We start from the raw sequence: 22,489 nt of genomic DNA on the forward strand, positions 1-22,489 counted from the left end.
GAACTAGGGCTGATACCAGGCAGACTTGTACGGTGTGTCTCATATATGGCAATCTGGTTTAGGATGGGCTGGAAAGGGCTTAGACAGCAACTTTAGTGGCTGGAACATGAGGCCGGTGCTGGACAGACTTTTTTACGGTCTGTGTCCTGCAAATGAGAAGATGAATAGGCTGGAGTGGGCTTCGAGGGCAACTCCAGCAGTTGGAACGTAAGGCTAGGGTCAGGTGGACTTTTATGGTCTATGTCCCAGAAACACTACAGAAAGATCACAATCAAGTATATAATATCCCATTCATTGTTCATTTAATCATGAATTAATAATGAGTGTGACTGTGTTACGCAGACTGGATGGACTGTTCCGGTTTTTATTTATCTGCTGTCACTATGTTACTATTCATCCTCTCTGCTCCTTGGCTGATGCGCAGACCTCAGCTCTGACATAGGCATGAGCATCAGATGTCACCTGACCTACTGGCGCATGCATGTGGCGACCTCTTAGCACACAGTGCCAGTGAATCAGAGACAAGTCTTACATGTGCGCACCAGAGTGTTCCAAGTTCTTTCCTTGCCTGCAGTGCTGCGGCTCAAACCCAGAGAGAGACAGAGAGCCGACTAGAATTTTTTTTAATGTACCATTAAATTCTTGCGGGGATGGGTAAGATTTCTGTCCCCGTGCAACTCTATTCAAAGGTGAGCGCTCATTATAGAAAATGCTAGGACTTAACCTGCTGAAACCAGATATAATTTGGGCACACATTCTTGGCATTCTATAACACTGCGGAGAAATTTTAGGAACGCTTCTGACTTGGCCACGTACCGTCCATGGCCACGCCCCCTTTTGGGCTGTGCGCTATGGGATTTGGGCACCCAGCATTGAAGAATGTGTAGCAAAATGTGCGCACAAATTCAAATTTGTGCCAATTAGCACCAAATTATTGGCATTAATTGGCTCATTAGCCAGTTTAGTTGAGTGTATATCTTGGAGTGGTGCCAAATATGGGATTTAGGGATAGTGAATAACACACTACCAGCTTGCACAGGACCCAGTTTCTGAGTGAAGGAGTGGCCTAATGGTAAATGCAGCAGGCTTAGATCCTGGCATTCTGGGTTCGATTCCCACCGCAGCTACTTGTGACCTTGGACAAGTCACTTAGGACTAGTTTCTGTAGCGCATGAAAAATTGGCACCAAAAATATTTCCAGCTGGTAAAACTTGGTGTAAATACTGGTGCCTAAGTTAAGTGCGGAGCAGGTGTATTCTATAACTGTGCATGTAGATTTTCAGAACACCCACAGTCCACCCATTGCCATGCCCCCTTTTTGGAAGTGCGCATTAGAATTTACACACCTCACTTTACAGAATACACTTAGCAAGTTGCACATGCAAATTCTAATTAATGCCAATTACTGTCAAGTTTCTTGTTAAGTGGCAATTATCGGCACATTGGCTTGTTAAGTAAATAAATTGCATGCGCAAATCCAGAATATGACCGGGTTTGTGCACGCAATTTTGGTCACGCTATGTAGCATCTGAGGGTTAACCCCCAATTTGCTCAAGTACAAAAACCAAGAGTGTGAGCCCTCTAGAGACAGAGAAAGTACCTACTTATAATGTGTCATTGTTCTCCGCTTTGAACTTGATGGTTAAGTGGATTATAAATGCCAGAATTAAATAAATGTTCTCTAAAGTTGAAATAGCAAACAAGTGTATACGTGACCTATGCTCTTCATTGCTAGAAAATTGATGGCAAAATTGAATTTAGTGTAAACACTAATCGTGGTATATACATTCAAATAATGTGAGGAAAAAAAAACCAAAAGACAAAAAAACTACAGTTTCTCGCATAGAAAGTTTTAGCAGCTATTAGAGGATGGGTATAGAGGGATTCAAGATTTTAACCTGCACCTTGTTTCCTCACAGATCCTTATGCTTAATATATACTATATGTCCATTAACAGTTTCCTCAAGTATAAGATTTCTGTACCTATTTCAAATAATGTATTTTCTATTCATCTTTTTAATGCACAGAATTTCATTCTTTAATATCATATTCTTTATTGCTAATGGACACACACACATGTCCATATACCCACCTTCTGATAAAAATTTCACTGAAAGATTGTAGTGTGTTACAATGAATTTAGAGCACCTGTAGGAGGAGTAGAAAGGGGAGGGAATGGTGTGAAGGGTTGAGAGTTTGTTACTGTACTAGACAATGACGCTGTTTAGTTTTCACAGCCTTTTAGATCAATGGATTGTTCCATTGGAGGGTTGATTTTAGTGCCTGTCTTGTCTGTGGTCAGGGCCGCCAAGAGACTGGGCTGCTCCCCCCTCCATCCGCCACCAGGCCGGGCCCCCTACATTGAAATCACAGCGCCTCTCACCTCTGTGTGAAAGCGCTGCAGGCAGCAGCAGATCGCCTCCCTTCAGGCCTCCTTCCCTCCCTGTGTCCCGCCCTCGCGGAAGTTACGTCACACGAGGGCGGGACACGGAGGGAAGGAGGCCCGAAGTGAGGCGATCTGCTGCCTGCAGCGCTTTCACACGGAGGTGAGAGGTGCTGTGATTTCAATGCAGGGGGCCCGGCCCAGTGGCAGACAGTCAACGACAGAGGGCGGGTGGGACTGCTGCGCCGGGCCCACTTTGGAGGCCAGGGCCCGGGGAATTTTGCCCCCCCCCCCCCCCCTCGGTGGCCCTGTCTGTGGTCAATTTGAGAAAATTGTTATGAATCTCATGTTGAATTCCAGTGTATTAGCTTAGTTTCATGTTCAATAAAACAAATATTTTAAGTTGCTTAAAAAAAAATTGGGTGTACAAGTAGTCAGCACCTTAGAGGCTCTTGTAGGAGAACATCATAAGAATAGCCATATTGGGTCCCACCAATGGTCCATCTAGCCCAGCATCCTGTTTCCGACAGTGGCCAATCCAGGTCACAAGTACCTGGCAGAAACCCAATTAGTAACAACATTTCATTCTACCAATCCCAGGGCAAGCAATGGCTTCCCCCATGTCCATCTCAATAACAAACTATGGACCTTTCGTCCAGGAACTTGTTCAAATCTTTTTTTTAAACCCAGATATGCTAACTGCTGTTACTACGTCCTTCGGCAAAGAGTTCCAGAGCATAACCATTTGTTGAGTGAAAAAATATTTCCTCCTATTTGTTTTAAAAGTATTTCCATGTAACTTCATTGAGTGCTCCCTAGAAGGTAACACAAAAAGACCTTGTGTACAGATCACGTGTGTCCATCTGTCTGCCTGTGACCTTATCAGAAGCCAAACCATAGTAGCTACAGACTTAAGTTCTGGAGGCTAAGGAATGTGGTGTGGTAACACCACATAGCAGTTTTCAAGTTGGCCAGTATTGGATCCACTGTGTGATGAGTGACTGGCAGCAATATACAGATTTATGGTTCATAGTAAATGAAAAATTAAGGGCCTCTTTTACAAAGTTGCACTACCGGTTCCTGGTGCGGCAAATGCGAGGAAGCCCATTCAGTTCCTATGGGCTTCCTTTCATTTGCCGTGTGGTAATTGCTAGCGCGGCTTTGTAAAAGAAACCCTAATTGATGTGCTTTTAGCGTTGATTTTTGGTTTGAAATGCACTTATTCCCATTTGGTGGAGTTTAGTTTTATCATAGTAAATGAAAGCCAGTAGTGCTTGGATTACATAAGAGACTGGAGGAAAATTACAGCAGCAGGAAGTGCAGGTTGGGAGACCTATATTGGCAGAAAGTAAGGTCTTATTTATTTATTTATTTATTTATTTGTTGCATTTGTATCCCACATTTTCCCACCTATTTGCAGGCTCAATGTGGCTTACATTATGCCGTGATGGCGATCGCCATTTCTGGATTGAGAAATACAAAGTGGGTGAGAGGCTGGTGTAGCTACAAGAATACCACTTCCCTACATATATTAGCCAAGAAAATGCTCAGTTGACTGGATGCTAGTTTTAGGGCTTCTAAATTAGTAGTAGTAAGTGTAGAATCTGAGTTTTGTTTCTGGCACAGTCTGATCAGGGTTCAGGGTATAGCTGCTGAGTGATTCAGCTCAAGTGTTTTAGAGCAAACCCTAGTGGGCAGCAGAAAGCTATACCAGGAGAGAAAACTGTGAAACAAACCACATTTCAAGGTATCATAGGCATCCCTCCCCCAACTCCCCCTTCATTATCTCCTCAGACCCTTGCTGAATTCTTTCACAACAAGGTTCAAAAGATAAACCTTGCTTTCTCTACCTCACCAGCTCTCCCTCCACTAGTCCGTTCCCCTCTCTCTCCTTCCCCTCATTCCCTTTCCTCCTTTCCTGAAGTTACTATTGAGGAAACTACACTTCTCCTTTCTTCCTCAAAATGTACCACCTGTTCCTCTGATCCCATTCCCACCCACCTTCTTATTGCCATCTCTCCTGCTCTTATTCCTTTTATCTGTCACATTCTCAACCTCTCACTTTCCACTGCGACTGTCCCTGCTGCCTTTAAACATGCTGTGGTCACACCTCTCCTTAAGAAGCCTTCACTCGACCCTACTTGTTCCTCTAATTACCGACCCATCTCCCTCCTTCCTTTTCTCTCCAAATTACTTGAGCGTGCTGTTCACCGCCGCTGCCTTGATTTTCTCTCCTCACATGCTATTCTTGACCCATTACAATCTGGTTTTCGCCCTCTCCACTCAACCGAAACTGCGCTTACTAAAGTCTCCAATGACCTATTACTGGCTAAATCCAGAGGTCAATATTCCATCCTCATTCTTCTTGATCTTTCTGCTGCTTTTGACACTGTCGATCACAGCATACTTCTCGATACCCTGTCCTCACTTGGATTCCAGGGCTCTGTCCTTTCCTGGTTCTCTTCCTACCTCTCCCTCCGCACCTTTAGTGTTCACTCTGGTGGATCCTCTTCTACTTCTATCCCTCTGCCTGTCGGCGTACCTCAGGGTTCTGTTCTTGGTCCCCTCCTCTTTTCTATCTACACTTCTTCCCTTGGTTCATTAATCTCATCCCGTGGCTTTTCCTACCATCTCTATGCTGATGACTCCCAAATCTACCTTTCTACCCCTGATATCTCACCTTGCATCCAAACCAAAGTTTCAGCGTGCTTGTCTGACATTGCTGCCTGGATGTCTCAACGCCACCTGAAATTAAATATGACCAAAACCGAGCTTCTCATTTTCCCCCCCAAACCCACCTCCCCGCTCCCCCCGTTTTCTATTTCTGTTGATGGCTCTCTCATTCTCCCTGTCTCCTCAGCTCGAAACCTTGGGGTCATCTTTGACTCTTCTCTCTCCTTCTCTGCTCATATCCAGCAGACCGCCAAGACCTGTCGTTTCTTTCTTTACAACATCCGTAAAATCCGCCCCTTTCTTTCTGAGCACTCTACCAAAACCCTCGTCCACACCCTTGTCACCTCTCGTTTAGACTACTGCAATCTGCTTCTTGCTGGCCTCCCACTTAGTCACCTCTCCCCTCTCCAGTCGGTTCAAAACTCTGCTGCCCGTCTCATCTTCCGCCAGGGTCGCTTTACTCATACTACCCCTCTCCTCAAGACCCTTCACTGGCTCCCTATCCGTTTTCGCATCCTGTTCAAACTTCTTCTACTAACCTATAAATGTATTCATTCTGGTGCTCCCCAGTATCTCTCCACACTCGTCCTTCCCTACACCCCTTCCCGTGCACTCCGCTCCATGAATAAATCCTTATCTGTTCCCTTCTCCACTACTGCCAACTCCAGACTTCGCGCCTTCTGTCTCGCTGCACCCTACGCCTGGAATAAACTTCCTGAGCCCCTACGTCTTGCCCCATCCTTGGCCACCTTTAAATCTAGACTGAAAGCCCACCTCTTTAACATTGCTTTTGACTCGTAACCACTCGCCTCCACCTACCCTCCTCTCTTCCTTCCTGTTCACATTAATTGATTTGATTACTTTATTTATTTTTTGTCTATTAGATTGTAAGCTCTTTGAGCAGGGACTGTCTTTCTTCTATGTTTGTGCAGCGCTGCGTATGCCTTGTAGCGCTATAGAAATGCTAAATAGTAGTAGTAGTAGTAGTAATGTCTGTACAGACACTCTGGGCAGAATTTAAGTTATTTTGGCTAGAGCTCTCCATCTGTTTAACAGGATGTGATAACCCTGTACACCTTTTACCAAAGAGCGGTAGGGCTACCGCCAGCTTGGTGTGAGGCAAATCGACCCTGCCGCTGGTACTAGAAAATACTTGTATTTTCAAGCACCTGGGGGGAGGGGTGGCATGTGCCCGGCTGTAATCTGTCGGAGTCCTCGCCGCCTCCTAAATAGGAGGCAGTATGGGCTCCAGCAGTAAATGGCCATGGGGCAATTTTTAATTGCCTCACGGCCATTTACCGGCTCTTAAAAAAAAAAAAAAAAGCCTGTTTACTGGCGGTGGTAAAAGGTGGTCTTGGCATGCAGCGATCCTCTACCTTGATGCCATCACAGGCCACCTTTTACCTGTTTGGTAAAAAGACCCCAAAATTAACTGTTTGCTCAATTACAAACTTTGATTAGACATAAATTTTATGATCCAGGCTAATTAGAAATGAGAGAATTGATTTATGGAATACATCCCATTGTGGGAAAAGAATAAACATTGCTTTTGACTCGTAACCACTCGCCTCCACCTACCCTCCTCTCCTCCTTCCTGTACACATTAATTGATTTGATTTGCTTACTTTATTTTTTGTCTATTAGATTGTAAGCTCTTTGAGCAGGGACTGTCTTTCTTCTATGTTTGTGCAGTGCTGCGTATGCCTTGTAGCGCTATAGAAATGCTAAATAGTAGTAGTAGTAATGGGCTATTTTCATTGACTTTTGTAAGAGAATCTAGATGGTAAATGATCGGGTAATGAATGAAGAAAAGAGTGAATTCTCAAGTTAATAGCTAAACTAGTGATTCCCAAACCTGGTCCTGGAGGCACGTCAGTCAGTCAGTTTTTCAGGATACCCACAGTGAATATTCATACAAGAGATTTGCATGTACTGCCTCCACTGCTTACTCGGTATTTGTTTTAGTGATTAATTAGTAAATCTGTACTAGAATGATATAGGTGATGAGTAAGCTGCTGCTTGAGAGTCTGTGCAAGCAGAAAAAAAGCATGTTTGAAAGGTGGTTCAAATGTCTTGTTATGCAGTAAGCCATTAAAAAGGGAAGTATGGCATACATGTCTTTTACTGATTACTTTTGAAAAATTATGTTATGATTTAGAACATACAAGAGCTTGAGTCAGTCTGAATACAGAAGTTTGGGATCCCTCTGGGGCGATTTTAACTCGCTGGAACATTTGCAGTGCCTAATTGAGGCTGCCATTTAGCAGTGCTTTTCACATGTACATTTCAACTTTATTTGATACCACAAATAATAAACATATCTAAGTGGTATCTATGGTCTTGTCATTCCCCATTATGATCTAACCCATTTGTTTCCTTCTAGACATGCACATGATGGTTGCGAAGCCAGAACAATGGGTGAAACCAATGGCCGTAGCTGGAGCCAACCAGTACACTTTCCACTTGGAGGCCACAGAAAACCCAGGGGCACTGATTAAAGACATTCGGGAGAATGGAATGAAGGTAAAGGGTCAGGGTAAGCGGGGAACAGTGCTCTGAAAAAAAGAAAATGTCATAATATTTGTAAATGTCTGTGACTGTTCTAGAAAGAAAGAAGGGGGTGCTGAGGCTCAGTCTTCATTCCTCTCCACTGCATATTTGCAGTGATACTTTTGTATTCTTAAAGAAGTGGACATCCCAGTACGCTATATGCTGGGGAAATGCACCTGTGAGGAGCTGTGCTGCAGTGGCATGTTTGGGGAAGTCTGGTGAGCAGTTAAGAGCACAACAGCTGAATGTGCTTGAATCAGTTCAAGTCAGATGGGGGCCTTATTAAAGGGTACAGAGCAAGATTAAAGTTTTTAATACATCGGTACCTAAGGTTGAGAGGATTTAGGGCCCTGTTTACTAAGGCGCGTTAACATTTTTAACACGCCTACAATTAGTGCACGCGCTGTGTAAGCGCGTACACAGTTAACACGTGTTAAAGATGTTAACGAGCCTATAATGCGACTTAGTAAACAGGGCCCTTAGACGATCTGATACTGTAGCACTAGAGCCCAACCCTTCAGGAGCTAGGCCTCAAGGTGATGAATTTGGCAATATTTTACACCACATCAGTCCCATGCAAGCAAGGCTTAGAAGGTGTAGTGGTGACTAGCAGAGGCCTAACTGGAAAATAAAAATAAGGGTTTTTAAAATTTTCCTTTTTCGTTCTCCTTTTAGCCCTGAATTATTCTTTTGTTAAATGTAAACCAGCAATGCTCATGTTCCAAGTATTCAGAAATGACAGAAGCTTTTGAAAACCACATCCTTTTAAAGAGAATGAGCTAAGGCAGCTGTGTGGCCTTTCTAGAAGAAGGTTCAGTTTGCTACTTTTTTTGGCCAGAACTGTTTGCTTTGCTCTAAGCAGAGCTAGTCTTGTGTTGCATTGAAACAGATAATCCATTTTTTTTAATCCCTCCCCCTTACAGGTGGGCTTGGGCATTAAGCCAGGGACTACAGTGGAATACTTAGCTCCCTGGGCCAATCAGATAGACATGGCTCTGGTTATGACTGTGGAACCTGGGTTTGGAGGTCAGTCATTCATGGAAGACATGATGTCAAAGGTAAGCTTATACAGCAAGTATTGACTGAACTGTATGTTGTGAAGGTCATTTCATAAAGATTAGGTGGCATTTACTTCTGTAATTAGTTATTTTACAAAAAGTAAATGAGCCTAAATACACATTTTATGGTTTATTTAAAATTTAATATACTGCCCTTCCTGGGGGCATCACAGGGCAGTTTAACATTACAATAAAATAACATATAACAAGGAAAGGAATGCCAAAATTGTACAGGACAGAGACAATCATACATCAAAAGAATAGAGGAAGAAAGAGAAATTAACAGTAAGTTTAGCCTTTAGGGGGTCAGTGGATCAGCAGGGTCCTGCTAAACACCAAATCCAGTTCAAAATTTTGGTAATTTACTTGCAAAGTTTTACATCTTAGAAGCCCCCTTTACCTGGATTCCTTATGCCATGTCTCCTAATAGTTAGTTATAGCTAATTAAAAAGAGCAATGCAGCACTTATTTTCAAAAAGAGCAGATTCACCACCTTAATAACAGCATTGAATCCTATGATGCCCCTTAAAGGGCAATGTATTACATTTTAAATAAACCATAAATGTATAGTCTGTAGCACACTTTTAACATATAGTTATACTTCCCGTTTTACAAGGTGAGTACATGTATATTTAAAAAAATTACCCTGCTGGCATGTACACCTCTTCCAAAACCACGTAAGGTGTGAGCTAACCACTCGTTTGAACCTGAGGTTTCAAGGAGTGAGTTCTGGCATTAAGATGAATGTATTTTCTCCGAGGACAAGCAGGCTGCTTGTTCTCACTGATGGGTGACGTCCATGGCAGCCCCCTCCAATCGGAAACTTCACTAGCAAAGGCCTTTGCTAGCCCTCGCGCGCCGATGCGCATGCGCGGCTGTCTTCCCGCCCGAACCGGCTCGTGTTCGTCAGTCTTCTTTTGTCTGCGCTCGGGACGGTCGTTTTTTGCCGCCGTTTCGTGCCCCTAAAGTTCACCTCGCGCGTCTTCGCGATTTTCGCTGAAAAAAAAAAAAGACCTTTCCGGTCTTTATCCCTTTCCTGTGTTTCCAGCTTTTTCCCTGCGTAAGTTTCCTTTCGCTTTCGGGACCGGCCTATTTGGCCTCGATGCGGGTTTTTTTCCCTTCTTTTTGGTGCCTTTCGTCATCATTGCGAATTTTGATTTCGCCGGCGTAATTTTTCCGCCCATGTCATCGAAGTCTTCCAGCGGCTTCAAGAAGTGCACCCAGTTCGCCCGGGTAATCTCGCTCACTGATAGGCACGCTTCGTGTCTTCAGTGTCTGGGGGCTGGGCACCGCCCGCAGGCCTGCAGTCTCTGTGCTCTTTTGAAAAAGAGGACTCAGGTAGCGAGATTGGCCCAGTGGAACACGTTGTTCTCGGGCTCCTCGACAACAACAGCACGGGACGCATTGAGTGCATCGACATCGACAGCATCGAAGTCTTCGGCATTGGCATCGACTGCATCGAGGCCTCTACCTCCTGCATCGTCGGTACCGAGGCATCGGAAGGCTGCGTCGACGTCGGTGGTACCGGGACCTCCGCTATTGCTGATGTCGTCGGACGGTGGTGCTTCGTCTGGAGTGCAGGTGAGAGCTGTCCATTCCCCTGCTGGTGGCGGTGAGCTTTCGGGTGGGTCTCCCCCTGCCCTGAGGGCTCCTGCAGTACAGCCCCCCCCCCGAGATCGACCCTCTTCGGCCTCGGCCCCGAGGAAGCGACAGTTGGATTCTACGTCCTCCTCGTTGGTACCGGGAAGCTCCGGTGACATGCTTCGCTTGAAGAAGTCAAAGAAGCATCGTCACCGGTCTCCTTCCCATCTCGGTACCGAGAGCTCTGGGTCGCCGAGGCAGTCGGCACCCAGTAGGCATCGGCACCGGGAGGACCGCTCACTCTCTGTTCACGAGGTGTCAATGCGCTCCCCCTTGGACAGCCTGGAACCGCCTCCACGCCCGGAACAGACTCTGACATCGACACCTGCATTGGCTTCCCAGTCTTTCGCCACAGCCGCTCTGCACGAGAGTCTCCAGGCCATTCTTCCAGAGATTCTGGGAGAGCTGTTGCGCCCTTCTCCGGTACCGGGGGTGCTTGAGCCACCGGTACCGTCGAGTGAGGCGACAGCTGGCCCCTTGCCCGAGGTGAGGTCCCCGGTATCGGTACCGCTTGCGGTACCGGCTACGGCCGCCTCCCAGGCAGACTCCCCGACGACATCAGCGGAGGGAGCTTCGCCAGTGCTGGCGAGGGAGTCCACTTCTCGACGCTCCTACCGTGGCCGTGTTTCCACGGAGTCGAGTCGGGCACGGCTTCAGACACAGGTTCGTGAACTTGTGTCTGATACCGATGGTGAGGCCTCGTGGGAGGAGGATGAGGACATCAGATATTTCTCTGACGAGGAGTCTGATGGCCTTCCTTCTGATCCCACTCCGTCCCCTGAAAGGCAGCTTTCTCCTCCCGAGAGTCTGTCTTTCGCAGCCTTTGTCCGGGAGATGTCTACGGCCATCCCCTTCCCGGTGGTTGTGGAGGATGAGCCCAGGGCTGAAATGTTTGAGCTATTGGACTATCCTCCACCTAAGGAAGCGTCCACAGTACCCATGCATCATGTCCTAAAAAAGACATTGCTGGCGAACTGGACCAAGCCACTAACTAATCCCCACATTCCCAAGAAGATCGAATCCCAGTATCGGATCCATGGGGACCCAGAGCTGATGCGCATTCAGTTGCCTCACAACTCTGGTGTGGTGGATCTGGCCCTAAAGAAGGCTAATAGTTCTAGAGAGCATGCTTCAGCGCCCCCGGGCAAAGACTCCAGAACCTTAGATTCCTTTGGAAGGAAGGCCTATCATTCCTCTATGCTCGTGGCCAAGATTCAGTCCTACCAGCTCTACACGAGCATCCATAGGCGGAACAATGTGTGGCAGTTGGCGGGCTTGGTGGACAAGCTCCCTCCTGAGCAAGCCAAGCTGTTTCAGGAGGTGGTCAGGCAGCTGAAGGCGTGCAGAAAATTCCTGGCCAGAGGGGTATATGATACCTTTGATGTTGCGTCCAGGGCCGCTGCTCAAGGTGTGATGATGCGCAGACTCTCATGGCTGCGTGCCTCCGACCTGGAGAATAGGATCCAGCAGCGGATTGCGGAGTCCCCTTGCCGAGCGGACAACATTTTTGGAGAAATAGTCGAACAGGTGGTAGAACAGCTCCACCAGCGGGATACCGCTTTCGACAAATTCTCCCGCCGGCAGCCTTCAGCATCTACCTCCTCAGGTAGACGTTTTTATGGGGGAAGGAGGGCTGTTCCCTACTCTTCTGGTAAGCATAGGTACAATCCTCCCTCTCGCCAGCCTGTGGCCCAGGCTAAGCCCCAGCGCGCTCGCTCTCATCAGCAGCGTGTGCCTCAGCAAGTCCCTACGGCTCCCCAGCAAAAGCAGGGAACGAGCTTTTGACTGGTTCCAGCAGAGCATAGCCGACATCAACGTATCCGTGCCGGGCGATCTACCGGTCGGGGGGAGGTTGAAAGTTTTTCACCAAAGGTGGCCTCTTATAACCTCCGACCGGGTTCTTCAAATAGTCCGGCAAGGATACACCCTCAAAGCCTCCAAATTGCCCACCGGGAGCTCAGTCCTACAGCTTCCAGCACAAGCAGGTACTTGCAGAGGAACTCTCCGCCCTTAGCGCCAATGCAGTCGAGCCCATGCCATCCGGGCAAGAAGGGCTGGGATTCTATTCCAGGTACTTCCTTGTGGAAAAGAAAACAGGGGGGATGCGTCCCATCCTAGACCTAAGGGCCATGAACAAATATCTGGTCAAGGTAAAGTTCAGGATGCTTTCCCTGGGCACCCTTCTTCCCATGATTCAGGAAAACGATTGACTATGCTCTCTGGACTTGAAGGACGCCTACACGCACATCCCGATATTGCCAGCTCACAGGCAGTATCTGTGATTTCAGCTGGGCACACGACACTTCCAGTACCGTGTGCTACCCTTTGGGCTCGCCTCTGCGCCCAGGGTGTTCACGAAGTGCCTGGCTGTAGTAGCAGCAGCACTTCGCAGGCTGGGAGTGCACGTGTTCCCTTATCTCGACGATTGGCTGGTGAAGAACAATTCCGAGGCAGGAGCGCTACAGTCCATGCAGACGACTATTCGACTCCTGGAGCTACTGGGGTTTGTGATAAATTACCCAAAGTCCCATCGAATTCATAGGAGCTCTGCTGGATTCTCGGATGGCTCGTGCCTATCTTCCGGAGACGAGGGCCAACAACCTGCTGTCCCTCGTCTCCCGGGTACAAGCGTCCCAGCAGATCACAGCTCGGCAGGTGTTGAGATTGCTTGGCCACGTGGCCTCCACAGTTCATGTGACTCCCATGGCTCATCTTCACATGCGATCTGCTCAATGGACCCTAGCTTCCCAGTGGTTTCAGGCTGCTGGGGATCTAAAGGACGTGATCCACCTGTCCACGAGTTTTCTCAAATCCCTGTACTGGTGGACGATTTGGTCCAATTTGACTCTGGGACGCCCTTTTCAAATTCCTCAGCCACAAAAAGTGCTGACTACGGATGCGTCTCTCCTGGGGTGGGGAGCTCATGTCGATGGGCTTCACACCCAGGGAAGCTGGTCCCTCCAGGAACAAGGTCTACAGATCAATCTCTTGGAGTTGTGAGCGGTCTGGAACGCTCTGAAGGCTTTCAGAGATCGGCTGTCCCACCAAATTATCCAAATTCAGACAGACAACCAGGTTGCCATGTATTACATCAACAAGCAGGGGGGCACCGGATCTCGCCCCCTGTGTCAGGAAGCCGTCAGCATGTGACTCTGGGCTCGCCGTCACGGAATGTTTCTCCAAGCCACATATCTGGCAGGCGTAAACAACAGTCTGGCCGACAGGTTGAGCAGGATTATGCAACCTCACGAGTGGTCGCTCAACTCCAGAGTAGTGTGCCGGATCTTCCAAGTGTGGGGCACCCCCTTGGTAGATCTCTTCGTATCTCAAGCCAACCACAAGGTCCCTCAGTTCTGTTCCAGGCTTCAGGCCCACGGCAGACTGGCATCGGATGCCTTCCTCCTGGATTGGGGGAATGGCCTGCTGTATACTTGTCCTCCCATACCTCTGGTGGGGAAGACTTTGTTGAAACTCAAGCAAGATTGAGGCACCATGATTCTGATTGCTCCTTTTTGGCCGCGTCCGATCTGGTTCCCTCTTCTTCTGGAGTTGTCCTCCGAAGACCCGTGGAGATTGGAGTGTTTTCCGACCCTCATCACACAGGACGAAGGGGCGCTTCTGCATCCCAACCTCCGGTCTCTGGCTCTCACGGCCTGGATGTTGAGAGCGTAGACTTTGCCTCTTTGAGTCTGTCGGAGGGTGTCTCCCGTGTCTTGATTGCTTCCAGGAAAGATTCCACTAACAGGAGTTACTTCTTTTTATGGAGGAGGTTTGCCGTCTGGTGTGACAGCAAGGCCTTAGATCCTCGCTCCTGTCCTACACAGACCCTGCTTGAATACCTTCTGCACTTGTCTGAGTCTGGTCTCAAGACCAACTCGGTAAGGGTTCATCTTAGCGCAATCAGTGCATACCATTACCGTGTGGAAGGTAAGCCGATCTCAGGACAGCCTTTAGTTGTTCGCTTCATGAGAGGTTTGCTTTTGTCAAAGCCCCCCGTCAAACCTCCTACAGTGTCATGGGATCTCAATGTCGTTCTCACCCAGCTGATAAAACCTCCTTTTGAGCCACTGAACTCCTGCCATCTGAAGTACTTGACCTGGAAAGTCATTTTCTTGGTGGCAGTTACTTCAGCTCGTAGAGTCAGTGAGCTTCAGGCCCTGGTAGCCCAGGCCCCTTACACCAGATTTCATCATAATAGAGTAGTCCTCCGCACTCACCCTAAGTTCTTGCCGAAGGTAGTGTCGGAGTTCCATCTGAACCAGTCAATTGTCTTGCCAACATTCTTTCCCCGTCCGCATTCCTGCCCTGCTGAACGTCAGCTGCACACATTGGACTGCAAAAGAGCATTGGCCTTCTATCTGGAGCGGACACAGCCCAACAGACAGTCCGCCCAATTGTTTGTTTCTTTTGATCCCAACAGGAGAGGAATGGCTGTGGGGAAACGCACCATTTCCAATTGGCTAGCAGATTGCATTTCCTTCACTTACGCCCGGGCTGGGCTGGCTCTTGAGGGTCATGTCACGGCTCATAGTGTTAGAGCCATGGCAGCGTCAGTGGCCCACTTGAAGTCAGCCACTATTGAAGAGATTTGCAAGGCTGCAACGTGGTCATCTGTCCACACATTCACATCTGATTACTGCCTGCAGCAGGATACCCAACGCGACAGTCTGTTCGGGCAGTCAGTCTTCAGAATCTGTTCGGGGTTTAGAATCCAACTCCACACCCCCTAGGCCCATGTTTATTCTGTTCCAGGCTACACTCTCAGTTAGTTGGATAAGTTGTTAGGTCAATCTCAGTTATGTCCTCGCCGTTGCGAGGCCCAATTGACCATGTTTGTTGTTTTGAGTGAGCCTGGGGCTAGGGATACCCCATCAGTGAGAACAAGCAGCCTGCTTGTCCTCGGAGAAAGCGAATGCTACATACCTGTAGAAGGTATTTTCCGAGGACAGTAGGCTGATTGTTCTCACAAACCCACCCGCCTCCCCTTTGGAGTTGTGTCTTCCCTTGTCTTTGTCTTGCTACGTACGGGACTGACGAACACGAGCCGGTTCGGGCGGGAAGATGGCCGCGCATGCGCGGTGCGCGAGGGCTAGCAAAGGCCTTTGCTAGTGAAGTTTCCGATTGGAGGGGGCTGCCGTGGACGTCACCCATCAGTGAGAACAATCAGCCTGCTGTCCTCGGAGAATACCTTCTACAGGTATGTAGCATTCGCTTTATTACCCCTGTCCCTTGCGGGGGGGGGGGGGGGGGGAAACACTTCAGCCTCGTGGGCTGAAAAAATAAGAGAGACAATTTGGACTCGGATAGGCGCAACCAGTAAAATCTTTATTGGTATCTTATTAAGTCATATACAAAGTAATTGTCACCCAGCAAAGCAAGATGCAAATCCTGAATAACAAAGACTGCTCAGCTCACACTGTCCCAGCCATCACATGTATACTGTTTGTAAGTTTCATTTCTCCTAAATCATGTGATTTCTCCTAAACTAGAATCAGAAACTAGCCTGTACCATATATGGATTTTCCTGCATTATATCATTCTCTCCCAACATGTATTCACATGGACACTTGGTGGCTATTGGCTAATTAGCTTATCAGTACCGCGTGCAAACTAAAACAATACCCTTGTGTACTCTCTCCCCAAGACTGAAACATTCTGGACATGTAGGCTCACTGTGTCCTTAGTCTCTCAGCAACTCCCAAGGTTATATCCACCTTATATGAAAGGCATGTTCTCAGCTAGGCTAACTTGTGAGAACCAAAATACAGAGCAATGTCAGGCATAGGCCTTAGTAACAGGCCTAGCATAGGAAGGAATATACAGATGCAATACCCTACTCTTCCCAAAGGAACTCAGAGGTCAATAACACGTGGCAATGTAAAATACACAGAACATTTTACCTACTGATTTCACTTCCCCAGTCCCTGTTACCTCCACTGTATGCAGATCTCTCTTGTGTATATTCATTGTAGGTATCCTAAAAACCTAACTGGCTAGGTGTACCCCAAGGACTGAGTTGAGAACCACTGCTCTAGGATGAAAGTGAAAAGGGACAGACTCAGGAATAATCTAAGGAAATATAGGGTGGTGGATCTGTGGAATGGCCCAGAAGAGGTAGTAGAGACAAGGACTGTATTAGAATTCAAGAAAGTATGGGGTAAGCAAGAGGATCTCTCTAGTGAAGAGGAAGGAATTATCATGTTGATAACGTTAGGAACGACCTAGCGAAGCTCGAAGAATAGTCCAGAATTTGGCAGCTAAAAATTTAATGCTAAAAATGTGATGGCGAAAGCCAGGAGGATATTTGGGTGTGTAGGGAGAGCAATGGCCAGTGGGAAAAAGGAGGTGGTTATGCGCCTGTATAAGGCTCTGGTGAGACCTCATTTAGAATATTGTGTACAATTATAGAGACCACACCTTCAAAAAGATATAAACAAGATGAAGTCAGTCTAGAGGGCAGCTACTAAAATGATCAGTGGCCATCATAAAGTGTATGGAGACAGACTTAAAGATCTTAATATGTATACTTTTGAAGAAAGGTGGAAGATGGGAGTTATGATATATATTTAAATACTTTGTAGAATAAATGCACAGGAAGCGAGTCTTTCAGTTGAAAGGAGACTTTAGAATGAGGGGGCATAGGATGAAGTTGAGGGGACAGGCTAGGAAGTAACCTGAGGAAACACTTCTCCAAGGAAAGGGTGGTTAATCCGTAGAACGGTCTCCTGGTGGAGCTGGTGGAGACGAAAACTGTGAAATCAAGAAGGCTTGGGACAAGTATATAGGATCTCTAAGGGATTGTGGATGATATGAATGGGCAGACTGGATAGGCCATGTGGTCTTTTATCTGCCTTAATTTTTCTACTTAGATCTTAGTTTATTAAAACTTACTATACTGCCTAATCTGAAAGAGCAGGCCAGAGCTGTATATAGAACTAAAATCAAGAGAAAAAAATGAACGCCATTAATTTGACAGAAAAGTCCAGACAGACAAAACGATCATTCTTAATACAAACACTAGACTCCATAAATATATATAAAGATTCATATCTTCATTATCCGTCTTATAGGAATGACAATCACATTCATAACTATCCATCTTAGTACTACTACTACTATTTAGCATTTCTATAGCGCTACAAAGCGTACGCAGCGCTGCACAAACATAGAAGAAAGACAGTCCCTGCTCAAAGAGCTTACAATCTAAGACCTCCGCAGTTATCCTACACACAGTCCCTTATAATCTTGTTGAAGAAGAAGAGCTTAGTAGTATGGATAGACCGACTAGGTAGGCCTCTTGATTCTTTGTCTGCTGTCATTTTCTATGCTGTCTGAGATGTCAAGACTTTTGCTTTGTGCTACAGGCATTGCTTGCTACAACACTGGATTATTGTAGCTCAACATATGTAAGTCTTCCAGTTACCTTACTTAAAGCAGTGCAGTTGGCTTAAACTGCTGTAGACTGGCTTGAGTGGGTGCACACTGAGAGAGCACATTACTCTACATCTTTTCTCTGCATTGGCTTCTGATTAGATATTGTGTTCAGGTTAAAATGCTAGCGATTATTGCTGTGCTATACATGTTGGCACTAACTTTAAAGCTAGGTGTTTATTTGATAAAAAAAGATGTTTTTATAAAAATTTGAAAACTGAATTTAAAAATAAGAAATTATTAAAATGAATGAAAGGAAGGTTCTTACCAATGATCAATGCTAGGCAAAGTTTTTGAAGACCTGCATTTCTGAGGCTTTCCCTTCCATTTTTTTTTTGCCTATATTAGATTATTTTGAAGTGAATTGAATTTCCTTAGGGGTCCTTTTACTAAGGTGCGCTGAAAAATGGCTTGTGCTAGTGTAGGCACATGTTTTGGACACGCGCAGATCCATTTTTCAGCGCGTCTGTAAAAAAAAATGCCCCCCCCTTTTTTTTGGGGGGGGGGGGGAGGTGAAAATGGACGTGTGTCAAAATAAAAATTGGTGCGTGTCCATTTTGGGTCCAAGACCTTACCGCCACCCATTCACTTAGCAGAAAGGTCTCACGCGTTAACTAGGCGGTAATTGTCTACACGCATGCAATGCTGATTACCGCCCAGTTAGTGCCGTGCGCCGGAAAATGAAATATATTTTATGGTGCGTGTAAAAAATGAAATTACTGCCCGGCCCATGTGGTAGTTCCAAATTGACGTTCATTTTGCGCGCTTAGGTGCCACCGCAGCTTAAAGGGCCCCTTAACGATTAACTTCCTCTTAAAGTGATTTGTGGTATATATTTCATGTTACCATCTCTTTGTAGGCAGCAGTTTCCTTTTATCAGCCAGGATATTCCTTACAGTCTGCTTGCCCACCAGTAAAACTGTCATTCAGTCTTTGCAAGAGTCCTAAAGCTGGGTAATTAGTGGCCTGTTATTTTGAAACGAGTTGTGATTTGGAAATCTTTTAAGTTTGAGAGAGAAGGTCAAAAGCAGTGCTTATCAATCTTTTTGTGGCTATGACTATGATCGTAGCCAAATAAAATTTTGACCCCCTCCCCCCAAAGAGGTGCAGAGTAATGATATACCTGTGGAGAGCCTATCCAGGTCGTGACCCCAAATGTAGGTTTTGTGATCGCATTTGGGGTTCTGGTCTACAGTTTGGGAAGCTTCGGTCAAGTGTGTGCTTTTTCTTTGCAATGTAATGTAAGTTGGAAAGGAGTACACAAAAAGGGTTGAGAATATTTAGTTGTCCGTCTGTCTGGTGTTAAAATAAGTCTCCAAAATTTTAACAGACTGGGATGAAACTATACATGTGGTAAATAGACATATAGAGATGAAAAATGGATCAGATCAGGTGTTAGAGAAATAAGCCCCCCCCCCCTTTCCAAAAACTGATGCATTTCATTTCTTGGGGAGATTGAGTTCAGCTTCCGTAGCATAGAAACTTACATACATACAGTGAAACATAACTTTTAAGGATTTGCTCCTTTCAGACTTCTCCCTGGTTTCTACACTCCCAACCCTCTAAACTCCCACCCAAAACCGTACCCCTCCCCCTGCACAATTGCCTCACAATCCAGCTACTTCCCATAACGACAACACATATCAAGCACACAACAGAGAGATGTGCGCATAGAGATTAGAAATAATTCCCTATGTTGTACTGCATTTTAATGTAGACAAAAGAACAGAATCTTTGCAGACTCAAAACCACAAAGACCACAGCGAAGATGACACAAAAGTATAGTCCTTAGATGATGCAGAATAAATTCCAGTTTATTAATAGGTCCACATAAATCATGCAAATCTACAGGACTCGACACAGCTGTGTTTCAGCCAACCGGCTTGCCTCAGGAGTCTTGTATTGTAGATTAACACACCTATAAAATAAGCAAATCATACATGAACAATGAAATAAAACTGGATAAAAAACCCCCCACAAATTTATACAAATCAATTTACAACCAGTTCAAAACACAACAACAGGGATTCAAAATTACAACAAAATAATCAAGTGTACATTCACAATACACATCTTAAAAATATGCATCATGCAATAAAATAACCCATAACTGAAAATTTGAAAACAATAATTGCAATAAAAATGATTTGTAAAATTTGTATTCACATCTAAGTATATTTGCTCAACAGAGAGAAATATAAAGTGCAATAAGGACTAAAATGTGTGTATAAACATCTTAGCACCTTAACATTCTTATCTGTCACATTACAAAAATTTTTGTCTAAAGTGATATTTGTGGAACACTGATTAAGCTTGTATACAAATAAATAATAGTTGGCTTATATGTACCTTATAGAGGGTGCCTTTTACTAAGGGGCGCTCATGTTTATGATGCGCGCTAAAATTGTCAACGTGCTAAACGTTAGACGCCAATGCATTCCTTCACGCGTTTTTGATTTGTTTGTCCAATATTTTAAAATGTGTGCCTATGTTTAGATATCCACCCTCAGATTTTTTGTTTGTGACAAAGTTCCAATATGTAGATACATTTGTTTTTTTTCATAATTATTTTCATTTTTTAATGTACACCGCAAATCTCCCAATGTGTACCTTTACAAGTTCAGTAACTGGTAGCTCTTCTAATATAAAATTTGTGTTTTGTTATTTTAGTTACAGTAAGTCCTGTGAGATTAGAATTTCCCACCAAATGGTTCATTCACAGCATCTCCCATTTGTGCAAAGACCAGTACGACGGTTCCTTCACATAATTAGCATATTTTTCAGCTGTACGTGTACAGATTAGTATACTGGGGTTTTTTTCATCGCTTTGTCCGATTGCATTCATTTACCACCTTCATATATTCTTTCCTATCACATGGTGTTTGCTGATCGGTTGGCTGGTCTTTTGTTCTCTCTGAAAGTTGATTGTGACCCCTGAGGCAGGCGCTTTGGTGCCGAAACACGGACCGTGTTGGGTTCTTGATATGAATATTCTGAATAAACTGGTTATTCATTTACCACCTTCATATATTCTTTCCCTCCACTAAGATTTTACATCAGCGCACACCTCTCTTTCTCAGTGGAGTTTTACACATGAGGTCTCCTGATTACAAGCTGACAGCTACAATCTTTTCAGAGACACTATATAAGCTACATATAAACCAACTATTATTTATGTGTGTATAAGTTTAATCAGTGTTCCACAAATATCACTTTAGACTAAATTTTTTGTAATGTGGCAGATAAGAATGTTAAGGTGCTAAGATGTTTATACACACCTTTTAGTCCTTACTACACTTTATATTTCTCTCTGTTGATTAAATAGATATAACTACAATTTTTACAAATCATTTTTATTGCAATTGTTTTCAAATTTTCAGCTTTTATGGGTTATTTTATTACATGATGCATATTTTTAAGACGTGCATTGTGAATGTACACTTGGTTATTTTGTGGTGATTTTGATTCCCTGTGGTTGTGTTTTGAATTGGTTGTAAATTTGTAAATTCAGTGCAATCCGCTTAAGTGCAAGGGTCTGGGACCAAAGAAATGCATACAGTTAACCGGAGTGACCCAAAGAAGCTGACATACAGTATACAGTCTCTGTTAACTGACGTTAGGCTTACTTGACGTAATCAGTTATAGTCAGTCCTCTGTACACTCTTGGGTCTGTGAGTTCCATAGACTACGTCTGCCAGACGGTAAAAACTGTCATAGCACTGACATCCAGTGGCCTCCAGATAGGCCCGCATGGTGTTGAGACTCTCCAGCGCTCTTGCAAAAGTGAGGTTGTTGAATTTCGTCAGCATGTGCCTCACTGCTCATTTCACCCTCTGTTTCATAATCAGCTGTTGTTGCCTGCGTGTAGGCACATATCTCGATATCAGTGCTGTCGTCAACTGTTTGTAGATCGTAATCAATAGCTACGTAGTGATGGAACTCCTCTTCAGTAACACCGGCTGGGATGTCAATAACCTGTTCATCTGACGCGTTTGCAACAGCTGCATCTGTTTCATCTCTCTCCACATCCTTAACAAAGCTTGCCCGCTTGTAGCAGTTCACAATGGTTGCCTTTGTAACATGATTCCAGGCTTCTTTCTGCATATGTAGGGAATCCAACAGTGATAGATTATGAGCCAGTTCAACAGCATGTTTATCCTTGCCAGTCTGGTCATTCATAATGCTCATCAGACAATATAGCACAAGAGCCCGATAATGATGTTTGAAATTGGCTATTATGCCCTGATCCATAGGTTGGATCAGAGAGGTAGTGTTTGGTGGCAGGAAGATCACCTTGACGTTAGACAGCCTGACATCATCCCTGTGTGCAGCACAATTATCACAAAGCAACAAAATCTGACGCTTTTGTGCCCGCATTCTAGTGTCTAACTTCTTTAGCCACTGCTTCCAAATTTCCCCAGTCATCCATGAATTTGCGTTAGCCTCGTACGACAAGAAGTCGCTTAACTTTCTTGAAGCAACAGGGTTGTTTGCTCTTTCCAATGACAAGAGGTTCCAACTTCTCACTCCCATCCATATTGCAGCAAAGGAGGATCGTCAGTCAGTCCTTTGACGTTTTACCTCCAGTAGTTTTGTCATGTTTGAATGCAAGTGTTCCATCAGGAATCGCTCGCCAGTAGAGACCGTTTTCGAAAGCATTGAAAATGTCACGAGGTGCAAACTCATTCAAGATGGTAGGAAGAATTGAAACAACCCAATTTTCAGCACCAAAGTCATCAGCGTCTTGTTTCTC

General features: G+C 45.3%; 1 protein-coding gene across 1 annotated transcript in view; it reads left to right on the forward strand.

The window, feature by feature from the left end:
* The window catches only part of RPE (ribulose-5-phosphate-3-epimerase), a 55,333-nt gene that overhangs the window by 12,872 nt on the left and 19,972 nt on the right, over nucleotides 1-22,489 (forward strand). Inside the window, exons 3-4 of the mRNA XM_030209125.1 lie at nucleotides 7,440-7,579; nucleotides 8,530-8,664. Coding sequence (XP_030064985.1) covers nucleotides 7,440-7,579; nucleotides 8,530-8,664 — 275 coding nt within the window. The remainder of the gene's footprint in view (nucleotides 1-7,439; nucleotides 7,580-8,529; nucleotides 8,665-22,489) is intronic.

The sequence above is a fragment of the Microcaecilia unicolor genome, chromosome 7 (genome assembly GCF_901765095.1).
Source record: "Microcaecilia unicolor chromosome 7, aMicUni1.1, whole genome shotgun sequence".
NCBI lineage: Eukaryota > Metazoa > Chordata > Amphibia > Gymnophiona > Siphonopidae > Microcaecilia > Microcaecilia unicolor.